This window comes from Gossypium hirsutum, chromosome D04 (assembly GCF_007990345.1).
Source record: "Gossypium hirsutum isolate 1008001.06 chromosome D04, Gossypium_hirsutum_v2.1, whole genome shotgun sequence".
In the NCBI taxonomy this organism is placed as follows: Eukaryota; Viridiplantae; Streptophyta; class Magnoliopsida; order Malvales; family Malvaceae; genus Gossypium; species Gossypium hirsutum.
The window spans coordinates 23,176,553-23,199,972 of NC_053440.1; the positions used below are offsets into that span (position 1 = coordinate 23,176,553).

Sequence of the window (23,420 nt, forward strand, 5' to 3'; positions counted from 1 at the left end):
TTTAATTTAAGGTTTTTGTTGTAAGAACCAATATTAAAAGTAATACAGTCCAATTTTAAAATCGTTAAGTTTTAAATTAGTGGTTAGGACCAATCCGATTCAGTTGAGACACTCCATACCTAGATTCGACATTTGGGTCGGGTAACAGTGTTACAAGGTATAAGCGTGCATTATGTATCAATTATATAAATTGTTGTTGTTGGCGTGAAATAGGTACCAAAAGGAAGATTTTTGCAAACTTAACAGGAAGTATCAATACCTTGATAGGAGTATCAATACTTTAACAAATTTCTTGATTTCAAAACAATAGAATCTCAAAATGGTATCAATACAAAGGTAAGGTACCGATACCATGAAGAAGGTATCGATAATTTACTACTGGTATTGATACTTTGATTTAATGTTAACTTTTCTGAAACATCGAAGCTGAATTTTGTATCGGTACTAGGTGAGGGTATCGATACCTGATCTGAAAATTTTAAAAATTTTATAATTTGGTCACATTTCATGCTCGAGTCTACAAAAGAGCTTTTGTAAGCTCGATTAAGGCTTGAATTTATCTGTGTATTATTATATGTAGGTGTTTAGGATATAATTGAATATTTGAATGATTTATTAAAAATGCATTTGAGCTGAAATTTTAAAATGTTACAAAAAGATTTCTATTTGATCTCAGGTTGAATTAAACATTTGTATGTTCGTATTAAACCCAGGAAAGCATGTTGTTTATGTTTTGTGTTTTATTGCTATTAATTGTATGAATGATGATGTGAAATAATGATATTATTGTGAATTTTTGTTAATAGTTGCTTCGCCAACATATGTGACATCCCATACTTCAGACCTGACATTTGGGTTGGACGAAGAGTGTTTACATACATGTCAAATTTACTAAGAACAAAAAGGTACAAACATTGCGAAGTCGAGAAATCTTGACATCATCCTGAAATAGATGCATGAAATTTAGCTATGAACTTAATATGTGCAAAGAAACAAATCCAACAATGAGTGAACAACTAAGAAGTATTACCCTTAAAACGAGATGGTATAAGATTAAGGATAATATTTGAATTATGCCTAAAAAGAAATAACAAGTTCGAACCGGTTAATCATTTCGTAGAAAGATATCTAATAAAAGTTCCTTATCCCCAAGCTGAAGGTGGCACTTGGAATAGTTGCTTTCCCCATGTCGTCTCTGCTTCAATGTCCTTCAAAGCTTCTCTTCCCTTTCCACCATCCTTACTCCAATTCCACTCCCGGCCTCCTCCATCTTCGTCGCCAAACAGTCCCAATCTTCTGTGCCAAGAGAACCGGCAAGCAGAGATACCCTTCTGAGAAGAAGAAACTGAAACTGAAGCAGAAGGAAGCCCTATCCTCCGTCACCGACAAGTTCCAAGGAATCTGGAGGCTCTCCAAGCTTGCCGTTTCGGTCAAAAACGACCCCGGAAAAGACTTTCTCCATATCCATGTTGGCTTGCTCCAAGAAATCGCTATAGTCCTCGAGTTTCCAGTATTTTCTCTTCTCTTTAACCTTTTTTTATAGAAATATCTCCTCTCTTTTATTTTCTGAATTTGGTTTATTTCAGGTTGCTTCCTTGTTGCCAGAAGAAGCTTTCTCAGTGGTTCGGAAATCTTTTGATGCAAGAAAGGTGAACAATTTATTTATTACTTTTAAAATTAATATTCTGAAAGAAAAAGCACCTTTAAATAATAAATACAAATGTGGAAAATAATATTTTTGAGGCAAATAGAAATAAATATGTGAACTTTTTTCTTTTGCGTTAGAAATGAATTATTTTAGTTTGTATAGAGTAATTGGTACAGGTTAACTTGTATAGATTAATTGATTCCTCTGACTGAAAAATTTTGAAAATTTATGCATGTTGGAACCTATGTTCATCTCTCTCGAATGTTGCATTTTACCCTTTATCATTGATTACAATTTAGCTTTAGCTGGTTATTATTGGAAGTGGAAGAACATTAACAACAAGAAACGTTGTGTATCCATTTGATTGTCTTGATTTGTTGATGGTTTTCAGATACTGAAGGAGGCCAAGTTTGTTTATACAGTGGATATGGATGTCAGTAAGCTGCTGAGCCTAGAACCTCGTACATGGGACTTCATTTCCCGGTTGGAGCCAAAAGTTGGGCTTATAGAACATATGCCTTGTGAAAGAATTAGTCGTGATTTGACCAGTATAATACGTGATTTTAAAGATAGCAATGGTGCATTGTCAAGAGAACAAGGGCATAACATTGACTCCGGTGAATCACACAAGTGTTCCATGGTGAGAAAACCCAGAATTGCTATTGTGGGTAGTGGTCCATCTGGCTTGTTTGCTTGTTTGGTTCTTGCAGAATTTGGTGCAGATGTTACTTTGATTGAAAGAGGTCAAGCAGTTGAGAGGAGGGGGCGTGACATTGGCGCCTTAGTGGTTCGCCGAATTTTAGAATCAGAAAGCAATTTTTGTTTTGGGGAGGTTATATCTCGTTTCACTTGGTATTTCTGCTATTATTTTTTGCATTGTAACTGCTGATATCATTCTCTCATTCTGCACATTCTGCTGCTTAGATTATGGCTGGCTCTTAATTTAGGCTCTTTGATCCAAGAGATGGTTATTTATAATTGAATGTTATGCGACTGTATGAGCATTCTTATTAATATAAATATAGCTAACTATCTTAGTTAGATCTAAATTGGTGAATCTGCTCAGGAAATATATATATATTCTTTTTTTTTATTCAGTTTGAGAAATTTCTTGGGCAAGGGAGTAGGAGATATATTATTTGCATTTAAGGCTTTAGGGTTCTAGTGCCTGTTCAGCTAGGCAACAGAGTGAAGTAACTATGTCAAGGTGTGATATAGATCTCGTTCACAATATGAAGTTGTTATCTTAGTACAAACAATATTTTAAAGCTCAAGCTTTTAATTTGTCACTCTTTATTCTAGTTGCCCTGTGTTTGATTTTCATCTTCTATAATACATAGTTACACATTGGAAAGAAAAGTTGATCCTAGGTGCTTAGTGAATAAATCTGATATTTTACTTTGATAGCTATTGTAGGCTTTACTACTTGGACTGAGGTCATAAAACCATGTTTTACATGCTTTTTTGTCAACTAGAGGATTTGTTCTCATTTCTGATCCAGGGCCCTGCTCATAAATGCATTTTGGTCATTGTTATGCGTTTTAGGTTATCTAGATATATAGCATATGACTCTAAAATTACATGTTCATAAAGAATTTAAGAAGCAATTGGCAAAGAATGGCTTGGTTGGTTGGGCATCCTAGTCTTTTACTGTTGCCTGTGAAACTTGCATGGATTATAGAAGAGCACATATCTTGAGCTACCTCCCTTTTTCAGAAAGTGCATGTACATGTTAGAGCTTTGAGCTGAGAAATGATCATACTGAGTTTTATATCTGTTTTTGTTTATACCAACTTCAGTTTGTTCTCTGCTGGCTTTGAGATTTTATGTTTTTCTTCATGTTTCACTTTCAAGTCATGTTAAGGACTTATGAATGGCAGGGTGGTGCAGGTACATGGAGTGACGGAAAACTGGTAACCAGAATTGGACGAAACGGTGACTGTGTTTTGACGGTTAGAGCTATTCCTATAGATATCTCGTTTTAATTGCCCCCTTCCTCATCTTTTATTTTTCTTTTAAAAAGTTGTCTCCAAATTTGTATTCTTAAATGTCTCTGTTTTTATTTTTTAGTACAGTTTTTTTCTCCTACTCCTGGATGATATTCAATTTTCATTTGCATGCTGTCCGTATTTGCTAATATGATTTTTTTCTCCTTCACATTGCATCGTGCATTAGTCACAGAATAGATTGACTGACAAATAGTTTTATCTCAGATCATGAACACTTTGGTTCACTTTGGTGCTCCAAAAAGTATATTGGTTGATGGAAAGCCTCATTTGGGAACAGATAGGCTAGTTCCTTTACTCCGTAACTTCCGCCAACATCTTCAATCATTGGGTGTGAGTCTCGTTGTTGCTTCTCTTCTTTTGAAATTATAGTATATATCGGATAAATTCCGCTTTCTTAATGTAGATTTGATTCTAATTTTGCTCTTTTTCTTATGCCTTAGGTGGATATCAGGTTTGGAATGAGGGTAGATGATCTGCTCATACAGAATGGACATGTAGTGGGTGTGGAAGTCTCTGATTCAACAAATAAATTGAAGTCAGATTGCAAGAAGTTGGGATTTGATGCGGTTATTCTTGCTGTTGGACATTCTGCACGTGACATATATCAAATGCTTCTTTCTCATAACGTGGATTTGATTCCAAAAGATTTTGCTGTGAGTACTTCATTAATTTTTCAACTTTGCTTTGTTAGTATATCATTGCCTGAACATTCATTTCCCTGTGTTTCCACTTGTAACGTACTTATGCTCCTGAGCTTCAACAAACATTGCTTACAGTTAATGTGATCCTAAAGCATCACATCTACTGCTGTGAGCGTCATTTTGATAATTGAAATCTGTTGAACTTGCAGTGGCTAAAAAGATGTGTTTGTTATATCAAGATATGGGAAGTTTGAATTCAAAGGGTAGCTTGTTTTGTCTTAAAGTAGGGTGTTTTGATGGACCATTCTTTTCCCACTACCATTTCTCTTCTTTTACTTATCAAGTTATACTATAGAACTATTTTTTTTTCTTTTACTTCTCCAAATTATTTCCTAATTAAGTGCAGCATGTTCAAGCAAATTAAAAAAAAAAAAAAATCTAAATATATTCTCACGTAGGTAAACACAGACATTGAGATGCCTGAAGCATGTCTGAAACACGGTTCTTTTTAAGAGTTTTGGAAGAGTTTGCTGTTTATTTCTCTCTTCCAACCTCAATTGCTTAAAGATATTCTCAGGTATGTAAACACAGACATAAAGAAACATAACACATGTCTAAAACAGTCTTTTAACAGTTTTGGAGAATTGTTGGCTGTTTATTTCTCTCTTTCCAACCCTCAGTTGCTTTTTCTTTTTTCTTTTCTTCCAAGTTCTGATTGTGAGTAAGCAATTGGCACCAATGTCTAGTGGAAATTGCATAATTTTTGTTGTCATTTCACAGTGATATTGAGAGCGAGATTCTATTTGTATAATTTCTGGGGTCTGCTTTTGTGCTCTTAGCATTACCATTCAGAAATGAGTAAAACTTGGTAAAAATGCCTGAGTTTGAGTTCTTGTTATTGATTGTCTGGGTAACTTTCTTGGAACAGGTTGGTTTGCGGGTAGAGCATCCTCAGGAACTAATCAACAACATACAGGTTTTTTACATATTTCTTTCTAATTGTTTTCTGCAAATTATTTAATAAAAGTTGAGGTTTCTGAATTGTCTATGCTTATAGCTTACTATCTCTTGTCAGTTGCATTCTAATTATATTCCAACAGAAAAATTTACATGGCTATTTATACTAAATACATTAAATTAATAATCCGAATTTTAAGCTAATCTAATCCCTACAAATCAGTAATGAGATTAGCTGAGATAAGCTGTCAACACTCCCCTTAAATTGGTGCATAGATGTCACACATGTCCAATTTGCAAACCAAATTATGATAGCTTTTGTTGTTAAGTCTTTTAGTGAACACATCAGCTAATTGCTTGTCAGAGGCTACATTACTTAAGCCCAAGATGCCGACAGTCAACTTTTTTGTGATGAAGTGCTGATCAATTTCTATGTGCTTTGAATGATCATGTTGTACTGGGTTTTGGGCTATACCGATGGCAGCCTTGTCGCAAAATAAGGATAATTTTCTTTTATTCGACAACTTTTAATTCCTCCATAACTTTTAATAACCACAATAGCTCACAACCACCTTGAGCCATGGTTCTATATTCTGCCTCAACACTTGACCGAGCAACCACACTTTGCTTTTTGCTTCTCCAAGTGACTAACTTTCCTCCCACAAGTGTGCAATATCCAGATGTAGACCTCCTATCATCCAGAGATCCAACCCAATCTGCATCTGTAAAAGCTTTTATCTGGAGATGATCATGTTTAGAAAATAGGAGACCTTTTCCTAGGGCAGACTTTAGGTAGCGTAGAATGCGAAATACAGCCTGCATATGAGACTGTCAAGGATCATGCATAATTTGATTTACCAAACTGACTGCATATGCTACGTCAGGTCTGGTGTGTGAGAGATAAATTAGTCTACCAACCGGTCTTTGATATCTTTCTTTATTCACTGACTCTCCCATTCCAACTTGCAACTTATGCTTGCTTTCTATAATTGATTCTGCGGGTTTGCATCCCATCATGCATGTCTCAATCAAGAGGTCTAGGATGTATTTTATTTGATCTGGCAACTTCAATTTCTAGGAAATATTGTAACTTCCCTAGATCATTTATTTCAAATTCTCAAGCCAAACATTGTTTCAGTCTAGCCATTTCTTCCTTATTGTCTCCTGTCATCACTACGTCATCAGTATATACAATAAGAAGAGTGATTTTACCCTTGTGATGTTTCATGAAAATGGTATGATCAGCATTGTTTCAGTCGAGCCATTTCTTCCTTATCGTCTCTTATCATCACTACGTCATCAATATATACAATAAGAAGAGTGATTTTACCCTTGTGATGTTTCATGAAAATGGTATGATCAGCATTGTTTTGTTGATAATCAAAAGTGATCATAACTTTGCGGAATCTGTCAAACCATGCTCTGGGAGATAGTTTCAATCCATACAAGGCTTTCTTCAATATGCATACTTTTCCTTGTGGTTTTGCATCATCAAATCCAGGAGGAATCTCCATATATACTTCCTCTTCTAAGTCTCCACGTAGGAATGCATTCTTCACATCAAATTATTGTAGGCTCTAGTCAAGGTTGGTTGCACAAGATAATAAAATTCTGATGGTATTCATTTTGGCAATAGGGGCAAACGTCTCTTGATAGTCTACTCCATAAGTTTGAGTTAAATCTTTAGCAATCAATCTGGCTTTGTACCTTTCAATCGAATCATCAGACTTGTGTAATAGTAAACACCCATTTGCATCCTACCAAATTCTTGTCTACTAGAAGACTTACTAGCTCCCAAATCTCATTCTTTGCTAGTGCCTTCATTTCTTCAACCATGGCTTCTTTCCACTTGGGATCTTCAAATGTTTCACGCCAATCCTGTGGAATAGACACAGAAGACAAGGTAAAGGCTTTATAGGTAGGGGACAATGAGTCATAAGAGATAGACTTCCACATAGGGTGTCTAGTACAGGATCTAACACATTTTTTTTTTGGGCAATAGGTTTATCTAAATCATTAAGAGGTAACTCACTAGAAGAAGATTTGAGTAACTCACCAGAAGAGGAAGATTCTTGGCTCATAGTAGGTTGCATGATGACTTCTTCTATTTTAAGCCTTCTTGAATAGTTATTTAAATCTGGTTTGGCCAAACGCCCAACAATCTCCTTTTGAACAGTAGTCTCCCCTTGAGCAGTAACTTCCCCTTGAACAATGGTGCTTTCTGGAATAAGGTTTTCAATAGTTATTGAGCCGGGTATCACTTCTTCTCCCATTGTTCTTCCCTTGAAGAGGTAATTGAGTCGTACCATAATAGGGCTCAGTTTCTCTGAATGTAACATCTATACTAACGAAAGTTCTTCGTGAAGGAGGATGATAACACTTATAACCTTTCTATGTTGGAGAGTACCCAATGAACACGCATTTAAGGGCTCGTGGATCTAATTTGTTTGCTTTCCGATCATGGGCATAACAAACACATCCAAATATCCTAGGAGGAACAATATTTTTACCTTGTAAAGTTTCCAAGGGACTTGAAATTAAGGGTTCTGAGTAGCATTCTATCAATAAGGTGGGTGGCTACAAGAATTGCATCCCCAGAATGGTTTTGGAAGATTCATGGAAAACATAAGAGATTTGACGATTTCTAGCAAATGCCTGTTTTTCCTTTCAGCAACCCTATTATGTGAACTAGTATTGGAACAAGTTTGATAAATTATCCCATAAGACTCCGAATAGGTATAAAAATTGTACTCTGTACCATTGTTAGTTCTAAAAAACTGTATCTTAGCGTAAAATTGAGTACACACTATTTTATGAAAAGATTGGAACCATTTAAACACATCATTTTTCAATTTTAGCAAATACACCCAAGTCATCCTAGTGCAACAATCAATAAAAGTAACAAACCACCAATTACCAGATAATGACGTATGTCGAGTTGGTCCCTAAACATCAAAATGAATAGTCATAAAATGAATATTACTTCTATTATTTCTCAAAGGATAAGAATTTTTAGTGTGTTTAGCAAACTCACAAGCTTCACAAAACAATGAATCGAATCGAGTCTTTGAAAATAATTCGGGATATAACTTTTTTATAACAAAAAATGATAGGTGTCCTAACCGCTTATGCCATTGCATTGTTTCTTGGTTGATAACCTTATTACTTCCAAAACAGGCTTGAACAGATTCACTACTACTCTCTAACATATATAAGCCATAATGCAATCTATCACTGTCAATCTTCTTCCCTGTTTGAAGGTCCTGGAATACACAATGATTAGGAAAAAACTCAATTTTACAGTTTAAGGTATTTGTGATGGCACTAACAGATAAAAGGTTAACCGAAAAATGTGGAACATGTAGCATAGAGGATAGTTTAATATTGGGTGTACAGTTGATAGAACTTGATCCAGTTATAGGAGTAAAGACCCATCGGTTATCCTGACACTTTCTTTTTTTTGACTTGGGAAGTAGTTTAAAGAACTTTTAGAGGAACCTACCATGTGTCTATTCGCACTAGAATCAATAATCTATGAGTCAGTATTAATATAAGTATTAAAAACATTACTTGACTTCACAAAATTGGATGTTGGATTCGAGGGGTTATCATAAATAATAATTTTTTTTTAATTCTGTCATTTTTTTTCTCAAAAACAAAATGCACCACAAGAGCCAATAACAGTAAGGAAGACAGGAGAACACCAACAAAGCGAATGATGGTGGTCAGAGAATCAAACTTGATGGATGTGAGCTGCACGCGCCGGCGTGTGAGCAAGTACGCCGAAGCTGTGGGTGGCGCGTGAGAGCCACGCGTAGGGAGTTTGGTCACCGGATTTTGAGTTTTCGCCGAAGATGAGACTGTGACCGTATTGAAGGGGGCGGTGAGAAAAAAAATATGCCAAAAATGGAGAGTACCAAATTCAATTTTCTAGGGTTTGGGAATTTTAAAAAAAGTAGGCTCCCTAAATCTGGATTCTCAAGTTCTTGATACCCTCTTTGTATATTCCAACAGAAAAATATACATGGCTATTCATACTAAAAGAGTAGGCCTAACTAAGGAAACATAATCAATACATTAAATCAATAATCCTAATTTTAAGCTAATCTAATCCTAAAAATCAGTAATGAGATTAGCTGAGATAAGCTGTCAACAGGTACTTCAATCTTTATCATTATCTAAGGTTTGTTGTCACACTGTTGGGTCTGAGAAGAGAATGAAATGGTGGTGGTCATTTTCATTCTCAATAATGTAGTTTTTTAGATGCATGCCGTTTTACTTTTCCTTCTTAATCTGGTGAATGGTATTCATTATATTTAAGATAAATTTTTTTGGTCCATAGTCTAGCTTGGTTGTAAAAGAATTTCTCCAACATGATGCATGTTATTGTGAATGAAGTATTTTACTACTGATTTACAAGAGTATATATACATAGATGAGAAATCTGTACAAGGAAATAATAAAATAATATTAATCTATTTGATTCCTAAGAATCTGCTAATATATCCCTACAATCATGTCTGCAGCTATTATCTCTTCAAATTACAGTCTGTAACATATTGCAAGTTTTAGGAATCTCATAAATCATTTCTTACATATCTGAACTTTGAAAATGGTGAAAATCAACATTGTACCCCTTGAAGGGTAGTATTTTGAGTGAAGTGGAACTGCTAGGTTCTTTCACTCCTTTCTGTTTCTCTATTTTCTTTCTTCATATCATGCTTCGTCCTTTAACATGTGCTCCATTTTTCTAAGAAATATTAAATTTCAACATAAGCTTAAAAAATTCATACCATTGTAGAGATTTTGAGGTTCAAATTTAAAGCTTATTTTCCCAATGTTACTGCTTCAATCATGCATCAAATTATCATACGGCTTCATTTTACCTCAGATTTTAGGTAATCTTGATGATTTGTTGAGGCAGTTGTCCTTTAATATATGACTTTTGTTATGAATCGGAATAGACGAGTGAAATTTAGTTTTTCATTGCAAACAAACCATTTGATAGTTTATTAATAAAGTTTATGAAGAAAGAATGCAGATATGAATAAACATAAAATAACACTCTGTAACAATGGGAAGACTCTTGCTTATAAAATTGTTGCTATATTTCTAAAATCCTAACTGTTCATGTGGACAGTATTCTGCATTGGCCAATGAAGTTTGCAGTGGACGTGGGAAGGTACCAGTTGCAGATTATAAGGTTGTACAGTATGTTAATGACAAGGACAAGAATTCACCACTCAAGTCGGAATCTACAAATCATAGTTGTTATTCTTTCTGCATGTGCCCTGGTGGGCAGGTATGTTTTTCATTTTGTTTATCCAATTTGCAATGTACATTTTGATTATTTTTAACACTATTAGTGATGATAATTTGCTTCTTATCTTACCTGGCAACCACTACCGTACAATTTTTCCTCCTTAACTAATGAATGTCTCTATTTGCGAAAAACATAATTGATGCCATTCCTTTTTTTGTAATTTGCACATATATATGTATATACCCAAAATCTAACAATACTTCCTACACATGACTACGTTAACATGTGTTAAGTTTAAAATAAGTTGATGGATAAAAGTTACAAGAATGTCATACAAGCTGTAGCTAATTTATCAGAAGGAATTCATGAAATTGTATAATATACTTTCACCAGAATGTCTACTGTTTAATAGACAATTGGCTTTGGTTAAACAAAATGCAGTATTTCTTTTAAAGCATCCATCTTGTGTTGCATCTTTAGTCCTATGATTACTTAAAAATTCTTGATGCTCATTTGTACAAATAAGAACATTTGAACTTTCTGATTAACTTTTTCCTTTAGAGTGTCTAGACAAATCAGTTAAATTCATGTTGGTAGTATCAGCATAATCTAATTAGATAAGTTTCACATATAGGCAGGAAGAGTTGGGATGTCATCATAAATATTAGAAACATCTCTGGAGAATCTGCAGTTGGTATCACTTATATTTGGAGTTGCAGGTTGTTCTCACTAGTACAAGCCCATCAGAGATCTGTATCAATGGGATGTCATTTTCTCGCCGTGCATCTAGGTGGGCAAATGCTGCCCTTGTTGTGACTGTTTCAACAAAGGATTTTGATGCATTGAATTTCCACGGACCCCTTGCTGGGGTTGAATTTCAGGTAGCCTTTCTGTTCTCATCTTTTTTATTCGAAGGGAATCAAGGTACTGTAGGACTTACCAAAGTGACTTCCGCATAGGTATAATTTTCTGCTAGACTTAAAATGGTTTTTTCTTTGGCCAGTAGACTTAAAGGGGTTAAGAGCAGTGTATTTATATCAGAATCTTCTTACACCCCTATGGGGAATTTTATTCTTCCATGAATTATAGAGTACAATAACTTCATAGTCTTTGTTGAGTTACCTTTCACCTGCTTGCAGTTAGATTATGCCATACAAATATTTAGGTTTTACTAAAACACTTTAAATCCATTTTATTATTTCATAATTTAGAGGGAATTTGAGCGAAGAGCAGCCATAATGGGTGGGGGAAATTTTGTGGTGCCTGTGCAGACTGTTTCTGGTTTTATGGATAATAAAGTATCAGGTAACATTTTTCTTTATCAGTTCCAGCATGCCTTTTGCTTTTACTTTTCACCTAGCTAAGACTTACCTTATTTTATCAGTAACATCTATGCCGTCATCAAGCTACCGCCTAGGAGTGAAGGCAGCAAGTCTCCATGAATTGTTCCCAATTTATATGACAGATGCTTTACGCTATTCTATTGCAATGTTCGATAAAGAGGTCTTTTATATTTCCCTAATAAGAATCACCTTGCAACTTCAATTCTTTTTACTAATATCCAAGCTAAACTTAAGAAGCTTTCTTTTTCACCAACCTATGGAACTTTCAGCTGCCTGGATTTATCTCGAAGGAGGCTCTTCTTCACGGAGTTGAGGTAACCAATTTTTTACTACACATTCCTTTCCTCCTTTTCTTTTTTTCATTTTAATTTTGATAATGAAACTATACTTCTCTTTTTATATTTAGTATTTTTTTTAGTGCATTTGTTATTAGATTGGATTTTGCTTCTCATACTTCCTAAGCTCATTTTTTATTTTGTCTATGATATATTTTATAAATGAATAATGGTCTCTTCATGCAAATTTATGCCAGTAATCTCAAACTGGTTGGCGTTTTCTATATGAATTTTCTCCCCATCTGGCCAGTCCAATACCATGTTTTCTGGCTCTTTGCAACATGTTCATTAAATTAAACCTTGTTCACTATATCATTCCATAACATTTTCAACCCCCTCCCCCCCCCCCCCAACCAAACCAAAAAGGAAAAAAATCCACACACGCTAGAGTGCATACAACCAGAACAGTTAGTGAATGTAATGTTGTTGATTCCGATAAGTTTTCTTCAAGCAGTTCACATATCTTTAGTGGATTAAAAAAAAAAAAAATCTTAAATCAAGCAAAGAACAGAAAAAAATTTAAAGATAACATAGAGGGAGAAGAGTTCTTAGTAGGAAAGCTTGTAAGCTGACACACTAAGTGTATCTTTGGACATCATAGAGTAATTAGATGAAAGTGTAATTACTAGAGTAATAATTACACTCTCTTGAAATCACTTAAAATTCTAATTTTCTAGAGTGTTTGACTAATAGAGTGTAATTATATCTTAATTCTATATGTTATGTTTGGTAGTATAAATGGTAATTATACAACAACATAATTTTAAATTCTAAAAGGATATTAATTATTATAAAAATTATCATTAATATGTAGCGAAAATTCTCTCAATAAATAAAAAAAATATAAAATCAAACAATTGTATATAATATGTTAGTTCAAAAAAGTATTCAAAAATACGGTTAATATTATGATTAACAAGAAAAATAAACAACTTAGGCAATTTTATCTAATTACTGTAGCATTCCATGTTGAGTTATTCTCTCTCTAACATTAAATATATACTCATTGTTATCATCGATGGATCTTTGACCAAGTATAAATAATTAATTATAAATACTATGTAATTTAATTAAATTTAGTATAAATATTTTTTAATTAATACAGTGTAATTTAGTTAATCATTTAGTAGGTCAAAATATATAAAAAATTATCTCTCATCAATAAATATTTCAAATTATTTAAACAAGATTAGTAAAATAACATATAATCATATTTTTAAAAAACAAAAAATATATATATTCTAAAATTAAAATAATATTATTGTATAAAATTACCTTTTTAAACTTAACTCATGTATGAGCATATTTGAAAAGCCATGGGGTATGTACTACAATTCTCACCCTCTCCCTAAAAATTGGAGAGTGTAATTGGGGTGCTCTAATTAAATCTAATTCAGTGAGACTCAATAATTGTAGTGCCTACCCAAACATTTCATAAGTGTGTAATTACTAGCAATTACTACATACAAATCAATTACCAGATGGCTTTTTAAATGCACTCTAAATTTCCATTCAGAGCATCTATCGTGAAAAGAATGGTAGAAAGAATAGAGGATAGTGAAAAGAAAGTTATTTTCTTCAATAAATTGTGTAAACAGCCTTAAGTTCTTTGGCAAACTTCCCTATATGCTGCTTGATTTGAGCAGTTGTAGGATTGGCCTTCAAAGGTAGAGTATCGTCTTTGTCTCCACCACTTCCAATAAGTCAAGCTGCAGCTAAGGCTTGATGTTCACAACCAAATACAATAGTTTTCTAGTGTTTGTAATGTTTGATGGCATTTGGTAAAAGTTTTCCTGCTTGTTTCTCTCGGAAAACACTTCCTATGTTTACTCAAAATTATAGGTCCCTAAAGACCAATGTAGCTCTGATATTAGTTGTTGGATGTTGATCTAAAATCAACCAAGAACACAAAGAGCAAGAGATGGAATTGTTTTCGGTGGGAATATTACAAGCTCAAATACACTGAATTTCCATTCAAAGCATCTATTTAGTACGAAGTCAGGCTTGTACATTAAGCTGTTGCTTGATGTACAACACCTAAGTCAATACTATATCCACTAGTTTACTTTGCCATGTGCAATCCAAGTATGGATGTTCTACACTCCAAGCTTTCAGAAAATTGATCAACAATTTCTCTTGTTCATTTATGCTCCTTTTACGTGGTAATTGACATGCTATTTTAGGACAATATTCAATTGAATTTCAGCTTATACTTTAATTGTCTTCTTCGCCATTCTCTAAAATTTTGTTTTTTCTTTCAGACTAGAACTAGCTCTCCCATTCAGATTCCACGTGACAGTGACACCTACGAGAGCATGTCTTTAAGAGGGCTCTACCCAGTTGGTGAAGGAGCAGGTTATGCTGGTGGGATTGTAAGTGCGGCAGTTGATGGCATGTATAGCGGTTTCTCCGTGGCACAAAAACTTGGTTTGTTTCATGGGAACATAGAGTCGATTTTAGGAAAGGCTCAGAGTGCTGGAATGGTGAAGTACTAGAACGGATTCATTGCATTTGATTTTATTACGAAATGGCTTCAGATGAGTACATGCTCCATTATCATTGTAAAGCTCTACAAAATTGAGGAAGATGACGAGGGTACTTCAAATGCAACTCCAGTTTCGTTTCATAAAATTGAAGTTCGTAAAGTGGTTAGTATCGTTTATGCTTAACTCATTTTTATGCATGTGCAGCTAGATGAAAGGGTAAGATTCTCCATACAAATCCATCCTAGTGTACGAGAGGTTTCCTTTTGAGTTTCAGTCTGACATAGCTGTGCCTTTTCACCTTGTTGATGTTGAGCCTGTTCAAGGGATTTTTTTTCTTTTTTTCCCTTATTAAATCGAACCTCAACGACAGCCATGGAAGAGCAAAAAGAAGTCTAGAGCTGCTAAACTACCCAAAGACGCTTTGTTTTCTACTTTCATAATTAGAGGTCATTGATGGAACCGGAAATACTAGGAAATTCAAAGTCATGCAGTTCATAGATTATTGTTGATGTGGTAGTGTTATCTTCGTAAAAATTTAAAAAAATTCAAAAAAATAAAAACTATTATAAAAATAAATAATGAATTTAAACAAATGGTTGTTAAAGTTCATTTGAATTTTGGACACCTATTTGTTTAAATTTATTTTGTAATTATAAAAATTATTAGAAATAAATTTCTTTTTAAAAAATATTTAGAAATTATAAAAAACATAAAAAATCATTAAAAGTTATAAAAAAATTATTAAATTTACAATTAGACTATAATCGTTTTTAAAAAAAGATCATTTATTTCAATTTAAAAGGATTCATTCTATATTTTAAATTTTGTTTAGCTTCTTATATAGGTATGTGTACTTACATGCCGTTAAATTATATTTACATTCTATATTCTTATATTTCAATAGGAAATGTTGTATCCTAATTTTAAATATATTTATATGAAAATTTAATTGATTTGGAATATCAAAGAACATGTTTGTTAGGTAATCACTCTTGCAAATATGTTTTTGAAGGAAATAAATAAACATAAAAGAGACGGAATGTAATAACTCTTTTGGTTGTTTAATTTTTATTAACTCATCGAATATATATGGAAAATATGCAATTTTTGATTTTTTATTATGATTACTATATATTTCTATAATTTCTTATGATTTTAATTAACTTTATTAATTTTTCTATATTTTTATAATTTTATGATTTTTTATATTAATTAATTTTAATTATTTTTATAAATTCTATTGTTTTTTTTTATAAATCCAAAATGAATATGGATAAAGATGTCCAAATTTAAATATACATATACAACCATTTTACTCGAAATCATATAAGAGCTTGTTATAAGCGGATTTATCAAAGTTATTCATCAACGGTGGTGTGTCACATTCCCTTTTCTTTTTTATTCTGCGCCAGTAATTTCACTATTATTAGTGAACGATAATGGAAAATTTAAATTCCTTCATATTTGTTTCATATACATAGAGATTCTTTCATATTTGTTTCATATTCATAGAGATAGGGGACATAATACACATGGATATAGTATTGCTTGGGCTGCTTTAATGGTAGTCTTTACATTTTCCCTTTCACTTGTAGTATGGGGAAGAAGTGGGCTCTAGGGGTATTCCTAATTAGGGTTGAGGGATCAAACTGTATCAATTGTTTTCTAGATCGTTTTTGCAAAGCCTTTTTTTATTTTAACTATTTTATTAATTTTCATTTCGAAATTCTTGGATTCTAGTGGGGTAATGTATTCTATGAATAACACCTTTTCAATCAAAATCAAACAAACATTTCAATAATCCCCATGTTCGTATTTCGAAACTAAAAGGGATCTGGATGATAGGCAATTAAAAAAAAAGAATTCTTCCTAAATTTTCTATTTTGATGAACCAGCTTTTACTAGAGTTATAAACGGACAATGAGGGACAAGGAACTCCCTTTGTTTTCTGTGGATTTATTTTTAAAATTTTTTTTATTTCTATTGACGTGACAGTTTTGTAATAGCCATGTTAGCCATTCGTGTTGATGTAGATTGCCTCGTCAAAATTTGTTAGCTAACATGGCGCCTGTTAATGGCCACATCAGCATAGCTATTTGTGTCTAATAATCAATGTTGGATTAAAGGTTTCACTTGTCAAATTTGTCAATTCAGGGTTTAATTGGGACAAAAAGTTGGCAGGGGCATTATTGATTTAAAAAAAAAATCTTCGACAACTTTTTATAGCATTAAACCAAAATTAAGCCTAAAAATTTATATTTAAAAATTTCTAATTTTAAAATATATATTATAAATAAATAATGCAACATAAACAATTATCCTATTATGAAGATAAACTGCAACATAAACAATTATCCTGTTCGATGTTAATATAATTGTCATTTTGCATGCAACCAACTTCAAAAATAGTTTTCCTTAAAAAAAACTTTAAAATAGAGCTTTTAATTAGCCCAAGAAAGAAGAAATGTCTTCGTAATAGTTGATCATAGATGTTCTTAATCAATATTTTTAATCGAAATATTTTCGGATAGAATTTTTTTTGGCAAAAGAGCAAAAACAATATAAGAGCAGGAGAATAGTTAGTGCTAAGGAATAATAGTTCCAGTTGTTGATGTTTGCATTGCTACCCTCCATATGTGGAAGTTTAGCAGATGTTATCCTCTTTGTTTTTGTAGCCGAATCTGTTTCAGAAGGATTCTAATGTCCTTCCAAAATAGGTTTTAGTTTCTAACGGACACCATTTTTCCTAGTAAAGATTTTGTTCCATTTTTTTTGGTCAATTTGTAATCACTATTCCCTTTGTAACTTGAGCAGAAATCAATTTAACCATTAGTTATTGTAAAAAAGCAGTCTATCATGCAACTTGGAATCTGTATGCAGACAAAATCCTACAAAAAGAGGGAATGAGTGATCTCAGTCTATGATCCTAATAGCCCCTGCTGATAGACCTGATCTGCTATTAACTGGATAACAGATCCCAATATGCCAACTTACAACCAAATGTTTTACTGAGTTGTTTGAGTTTGTAAGCGTCAGCTTGTTGGTATGCCGTCGTTAAAGAGAGCATAAAATGGCTCATACATCTCAGAACTGTGATCGGATTTGGCTGTATCTTCGAAAAATTACCTGATTTTTGTGTTTTCAAATTTGCCAAATCGTAACTACTTTTGATTGCAAGATATCGGCTGGTTCATTCTGTTGGTGACCATATTCATCTACCCATTGAAGAATCCACTCTCGAATTGGAGGAAAAGTAGTGTTGTCACTTTGAATACCAAGGTTCGAACCAAACTAGATAGCTCGGGCAAACGTGCATGTGTGAAATTGATAAGTGTCAAAAGTAACATATTTTAATCCCATTCTTAATGCGTTTTTGGGTGATTAATTAATGAAAAATGGTGAATTTTATGCTCTTAATCCTTTAAATTCATGTTTCTATACTTAGGAGAGCATTTGGGAGCAAAACAAGCGAAAACGGAGCAAAAATCGGACAATTGGAGCAGATTTTAAGAGCCACACTGGTTGGCCCTTACCACACGGGCTGGACACACGGCCGTGTGAGACACATGGGCTGACACAGGACCATGCGCCAGACCGTTTCGATTTCACGAGTTGTATTCCAGGCACGTGGAAAAACGTAATTTTGAGGCTTTTCAGGTATTTTAAAACCTATAAATACCAAATATAAGAAGAGGCGAGGGCCGTCAGAGAGTATTGAAGAAAACAAATCGGAAAACGCCATTGAAGTCGACTCTGAAGTAAATTTCGATCAAGATTGAAGATCTCCGTTTAATTTCTTTGAAGTTTATTACGAGTTTCTTTATTTCTTGTGGTTATACTGACTTTGAGATGTTTTTATTCGCGATTATGAACTAATTTTTTAAATACCTATGGGAGATGAACCCTATAATGAATTCTGTCTTTTGATTTCTATTTTACGCAATAAATAGTTGAATCTTGTTCTCAATTATGTGTGCTTCATTCTTAATTTAATATTTCTGGATTATTAATTCATGGTTGACGTGCTTAATTCAGAGGAGGAATAGACCTTGTTTAAGGCAGCTTATGAGTTTATGGAGGAGATGACATCGAATAACTATCAGTGGCAAGTCATGAGAACAAAACCGATGAAATCAACCAGTGTTTTTAATCTAGATGCAGTTTCTATGTTGTTAAGCCAAGTGGAAGCACTAAATAAGAAAATTGGTGGTTTGAATTTTTCTACGCAGGTGAATCTGGTCAAAATGTTTACCCTTCGGTTCTAGCACGGAGAATGAGCAAGTTAACTTTATGGGTAACAATTCTAAACCTCAAAAATAACCCTTATAACAATAACTATAATATAGGTTGGAGGAACCATCCAGATTCCACTTGGGGTGGTCAAGGAAATTAAATGTCACAATCCCCTTTGGGTTTTCAACAACCTTATCAGCAAAAGAAGAAACTGAACCTTGAAGAGATGTTGGCAAAATTTATTTCAGTGTCAGAAACTCGATTTCAAAACACTGAGAGCTTTAAGAAATTAGTAAGCATCGATTTAAGGGATTGAAAATCAAATTGGACAGCTTGCAAAATTTGTTTCAAAAAGACCACAAGGTAGCTTACCTAACAATACTGAGACTAACCCAAGGGAGGAACTCCACACAATCATTGTTCGAAGCGTGGAAGGGTTAGTCGAGCCTGAAAAGAAATCGAAGCTAGAAGTTGTTGTGGAAAGTGATGAGGTTTAGGGAAGAAAGAAAGAGAAAAAATTGGTGGTTAGGGAATAAAACCTCGAATTCCATATCTAGCAGCATTGAAGAGAAACCGCACAAACGAACAATATGGTAAATTTCTTCAACTCTTAAAATTTTTTTACATTAACTTACTTTTGTTGAAGCCCTTTTGTAGATGCCAAAGTATGTAAAATTTTTAAGGAGCTGTTAACAAACAAGAGGAAGTTAGACAACTCATCGACTGTGGAGCTCAATGCAGTTTGCTCGGCCATTTTCTAAAACAAACTACCCAACAAACTTAAAGATCCAGGGAGTTTTACTATTCCTTGTCGCATTGGTAGTTTGAATGTTGAAAATGCTTTGGCTAATTTAAGGGCTAGTATAAATATCATGCCTTATAAGATGTTTACACGACTTGGTCTTGGGGAACTCAAACCCACGAGGGTGAGTATTCAATTAGTAGATAACTCAATTTGATATCCTAGGGGGTATTATTGAGGATGTACTTATGAAAGTCGATAAATTTATATTCCCTATTGATTTTGTTGTATTGGACATGGATAAGGATATTGAGGTACCTATGATCTTAGGTCGACCATTTTTAGCCACTTCCAAACTCTTATTGATGTAGGTACTGGTAAACTTGTGCTTTGTGTAGGTGATGAAAAAATTACTCTTTAATCACGTGATTTTGTGAGAGTCCCTAGTGAGCAAGTTGATACTAATTGTTTTTTCAATGTTAGTAATCATGTGGCTCAACGTTCTTTGCAGGAAATCCCTTATGAAATTATGTTAGAGCCATATTTTATTCAAGGTGACAGAAACCAAGTAACAAGAGAAGAGCGAATGGTGCAACTTTACGAACTAGATGAATGGCGAATGAATATTGATGAGAAACCGAGAAAACAAAATGAAGAAACAAAGAAATGCCATGATATGCATGTAAAGAGGCTGAACCAATTCAAAGTTGGGGACCAAGTACTGCTAGACAAATCGAATCTACGAATGTTCCCTTCGGAGCTTAAGTCAAGAGGGTCGAACCCATTTGTGGTACTAAATGTTTTTCTATACAATACAATTAAGGTAATACATTCTGAATTCAACACGTTCAAGGTAAATAGCATTCGTCTCAAACCTTATTTTGGTAGTAAAACAAATAATGAGAGAGAGGAGCTTCGACTCCAAAATCCACTGTAATCATGAGCCTAAAAAGGGAAGTCAAGCTTAGACTTTAAATAAGCACTTCTCGGGAGGCAACCTGAGTGTTTTTATTTATATTTATTTTTTACTTTGATGTTATTTTTTAAAAACCTTCAATTTTTTTGAATTTTTTTTAAAAAATAGCAATTTTTTTAAAAAAAAAATTATTCAATTTATTTTTGTTTTTTTATTGTGAGTTACATGGGCTAGAGACACAAACATATGCGACACACATGAGTGTGTGTGAGACCGTGTGTAACATCCCGAAATAAGGCCTAAATGGAACAGTGGTTGTGAAACCATGAATCCGAGATGTAAAAGTTTATTATGATTAATTTTTATGATTTATCGATTGATTGGATGCATGTGTTAGAATACCGATAAGAAATTTCAGCGATTGCATGTCTGAATTGCATATTAGGGTTTAATTGCAAAAGTGGGTAAATATGAGCTTTAGATGATAAATGATTTAATAGAAGTGCATAATTGAAGTAGAGGTCCTTAAATGGTAATTAGACCATTAGATTTTCTTGGACAAAAATGGGCATGCATATATAAAAATAACTTAAGTTTTAATGAAGGACATTTTAGTCATTTGGTAATAAAAAGAATTAAAAGGGAAAAAGATGGAAAAATGTGCTCATCTTCTTCCATAAAGGCCGAAACTTCAAGGGCCTCCATAGCTAGGGTTTCTTCACTTTCTCAAGCTCATAGTAAATGCATTCAAGCCCCATTTTTAATTTTTTTTTTCTGTTTTTGGAGTCCTCGTAGCTCGGTTTAGCTTATTCTACCATTAATTCATGTTAGGGTTCATATTTGGAAAAATACCCATAGGTGAAATGTGTTTATTTTGATGTTTTATGGTAGAATATGAAATTTGAAATTATGTTAAACAACTTTTGCTAGGCGATTTTAAGTGAAAACAAGTAAAATGACATAATCGGTAAAAATACCTAATGTTCATAAGTAAATGTTAGACTGGGAATTTGATGTTGCCATAGAAGGGAAAGATGTTCAGCATATCATAAAAACATAAGAATAAGGGATGAAGTTTAATTTTCGAGCTTTGGGGCAAAAGCATAAATATGTAAAAGTTTAGGGGCAAAATCATAATTTTGCCAAAGTTCGAGTCAAGGACTGTTTTGATGAATGTGAGTATTAAATAAGCTAAATTTTCTATTATAGATCAAGAGGAACGAAATCCGGAGTTAGATCGGGGAAAGAAAAAGGTTGAGGACTAAGTTACTAGATTTGATCGTATTTTGTACTGAGGTAAGTTTACGGTAAATAAAAGTAATATTTCAATAATTATTATTAATGTTGTTATTTTCCAGCAATTATGTACTTATTTTATGAAATTATTTAATGTTGACTCAAGTATGAGATGATAGAGAATCAGTTTTAAAAAGTCCCGTTGAAACATTAGGAATGTATTGGATACAAATGTCATGACATTAGGGGAATGAGATCCCATGTAAGACCATGTTTGGGACATGGCATTGGCATTATTGAGGTTATGAGAGGTCTCACGTAAGACCATGTCTGCGACATGGCGTTGGTACCGAGATGAGAACTCCAATGTAAGACCATATTTGGGATATGGCATTTGCAGTACAGTAAACATCCCATGTAAGACCATGTCTGGGACATGGCTTTGGCATGTTATTATCAGATAGGAGGCCCAAGTATCCTTAGTATTCCAAGTGGTTCAACAGGCTAGTAAATAGACTATGTTACATGAAAGTTCAGGTAAAAGCATAATAAATAGATTCAGGTGAGTTATAAGGGTTAAGAATATCTCAATTATCAATTGAGAAAAAAAATTTCATAAGGGAGGAGTAAGTTATAGTCATGAGTTATTTAAGTAAGCAAGTAAGTAAACAAGTAAGAGAGTAAGCAAAGAAGAAAGTAAAGATCATGATACTTTATGATAATTTATGAGTATAATTATTTATGATAAATGTTGTTATTTATTTGCTTGTAAACTTATTAAGCTTTATGCTCACCTCCTTTATTTTCATTCTTTTTATAGTATCACCAAGCCAATTCGGGGATCGTAAGGGTGTAGGAGATTGTTTCACACTATCAACAAACCATCTCGGTATTATGTGATTCGAAACGTTTTAAGTTATGGCATGTATAGGGACTTAGTCATTTTGTGTGTGTGTCCTTATGATATGGCTAATGAATAGCATGTAAATACTCGATTATGATTAGCTATTGAAATGACTATTTAAGAACATTTTTTGGTGTTATGTATGCCTGAAAGATAGTTAATACAAAGAAATTATAAAAGAGTAAAAATTTGCAATGGAATAGTTTTTGAACAGTAGCATTGACGTGATTTTGAAAAATCACTAAGGATAGTAGAAATGAAATTAGAGAGTGAATTAGATATAAAATTAAATCATATTGAGTCTATTTTCACATGAAAGAAACGGTGTAGGCAAAGAAATTTTATATTTTGTAATATTTAAATTTTAGTGAGACAGGGTCAGAATGGTTTTTAAAGTCCCCTATTTTGACTTTAGGAAATCATTAAAAATTGGAAAGAAATAATTATGAGTCATAATTTATATTTCTAGATTCCTTAGTCTATTTTCAATAGAAACAAACGGAAGCACCATATGAAGCCTGTACAATGAGATAATTTATTTCTAGTGAATAGATGTCAGAATTGTCAGACAGTGAAACAAGGATGATTTTAACGAATTTACTGTACTATTTGGCTAACCCAAAAATTTTGGAAATTTTATGATAAGAAGATATATGAGTCTAGTTTTAGGAAAAATTTATGGATCTAAATTTCAATTTTTGTAACTC

General features: G+C 33.3%; 1 protein-coding gene across 1 annotated transcript; it reads left to right on the plus strand.

The window, feature by feature from the left end:
• The first annotated feature begins 1,015 nt into the window (after nucleotides 1-1,015).
• LOC107899389 (uncharacterized protein Cbei_0202) lies at nucleotides 1,016-15,184 on the plus strand. The gene is made up of 14 exons (XM_016825089.2): nucleotides 1,016-1,510; nucleotides 1,587-1,649; nucleotides 2,040-2,480; nucleotides 3,529-3,600; nucleotides 3,862-3,987; nucleotides 4,098-4,310; nucleotides 5,227-5,274; nucleotides 10,396-10,557; nucleotides 11,238-11,399; nucleotides 11,730-11,823; nucleotides 11,903-12,021; nucleotides 12,131-12,175; nucleotides 14,458-14,791; nucleotides 14,887-15,184. Exons 1-13 carry the CDS (start codon nucleotides 1,187-1,189, stop codon nucleotides 14,689-14,691), a joined length of 2,103 nt encoding a protein of 700 aa, XP_016680578.2. The 5' UTR covers nucleotides 1,016-1,186; the 3' UTR covers nucleotides 14,692-14,791; nucleotides 14,887-15,184.
• The last annotated feature ends 8,236 nt before the right edge of the window (nucleotides 15,185-23,420 follow it).

What these genes read in the sequence shown, in the direction of transcription:
- LOC107899389 (XM_016825089.2), top strand. Translation starts at nt 1,187, where the DNA reads ATGTCGTCTCTGCTTCAATGTCCTTCAAAGCTTCTCTTCCCTTTCCAC. An exon ending in TTGCAATGTTCGATAAAGAG is followed by an intron (nt 12,022 to 12,130) that starts GTCTTTTATATT and finishes TGGAACTTTCAG; the next exon opens with CTGCCTGGATTTATCTCGAA. An exon ending in CTCTTCTTCACGGAGTTGAG is followed by an intron (nt 12,176 to 14,457) that starts GTAACCAATTTT and finishes TTTTTCTTTCAG; the next exon opens with ACTAGAACTAGCTCTCCCAT.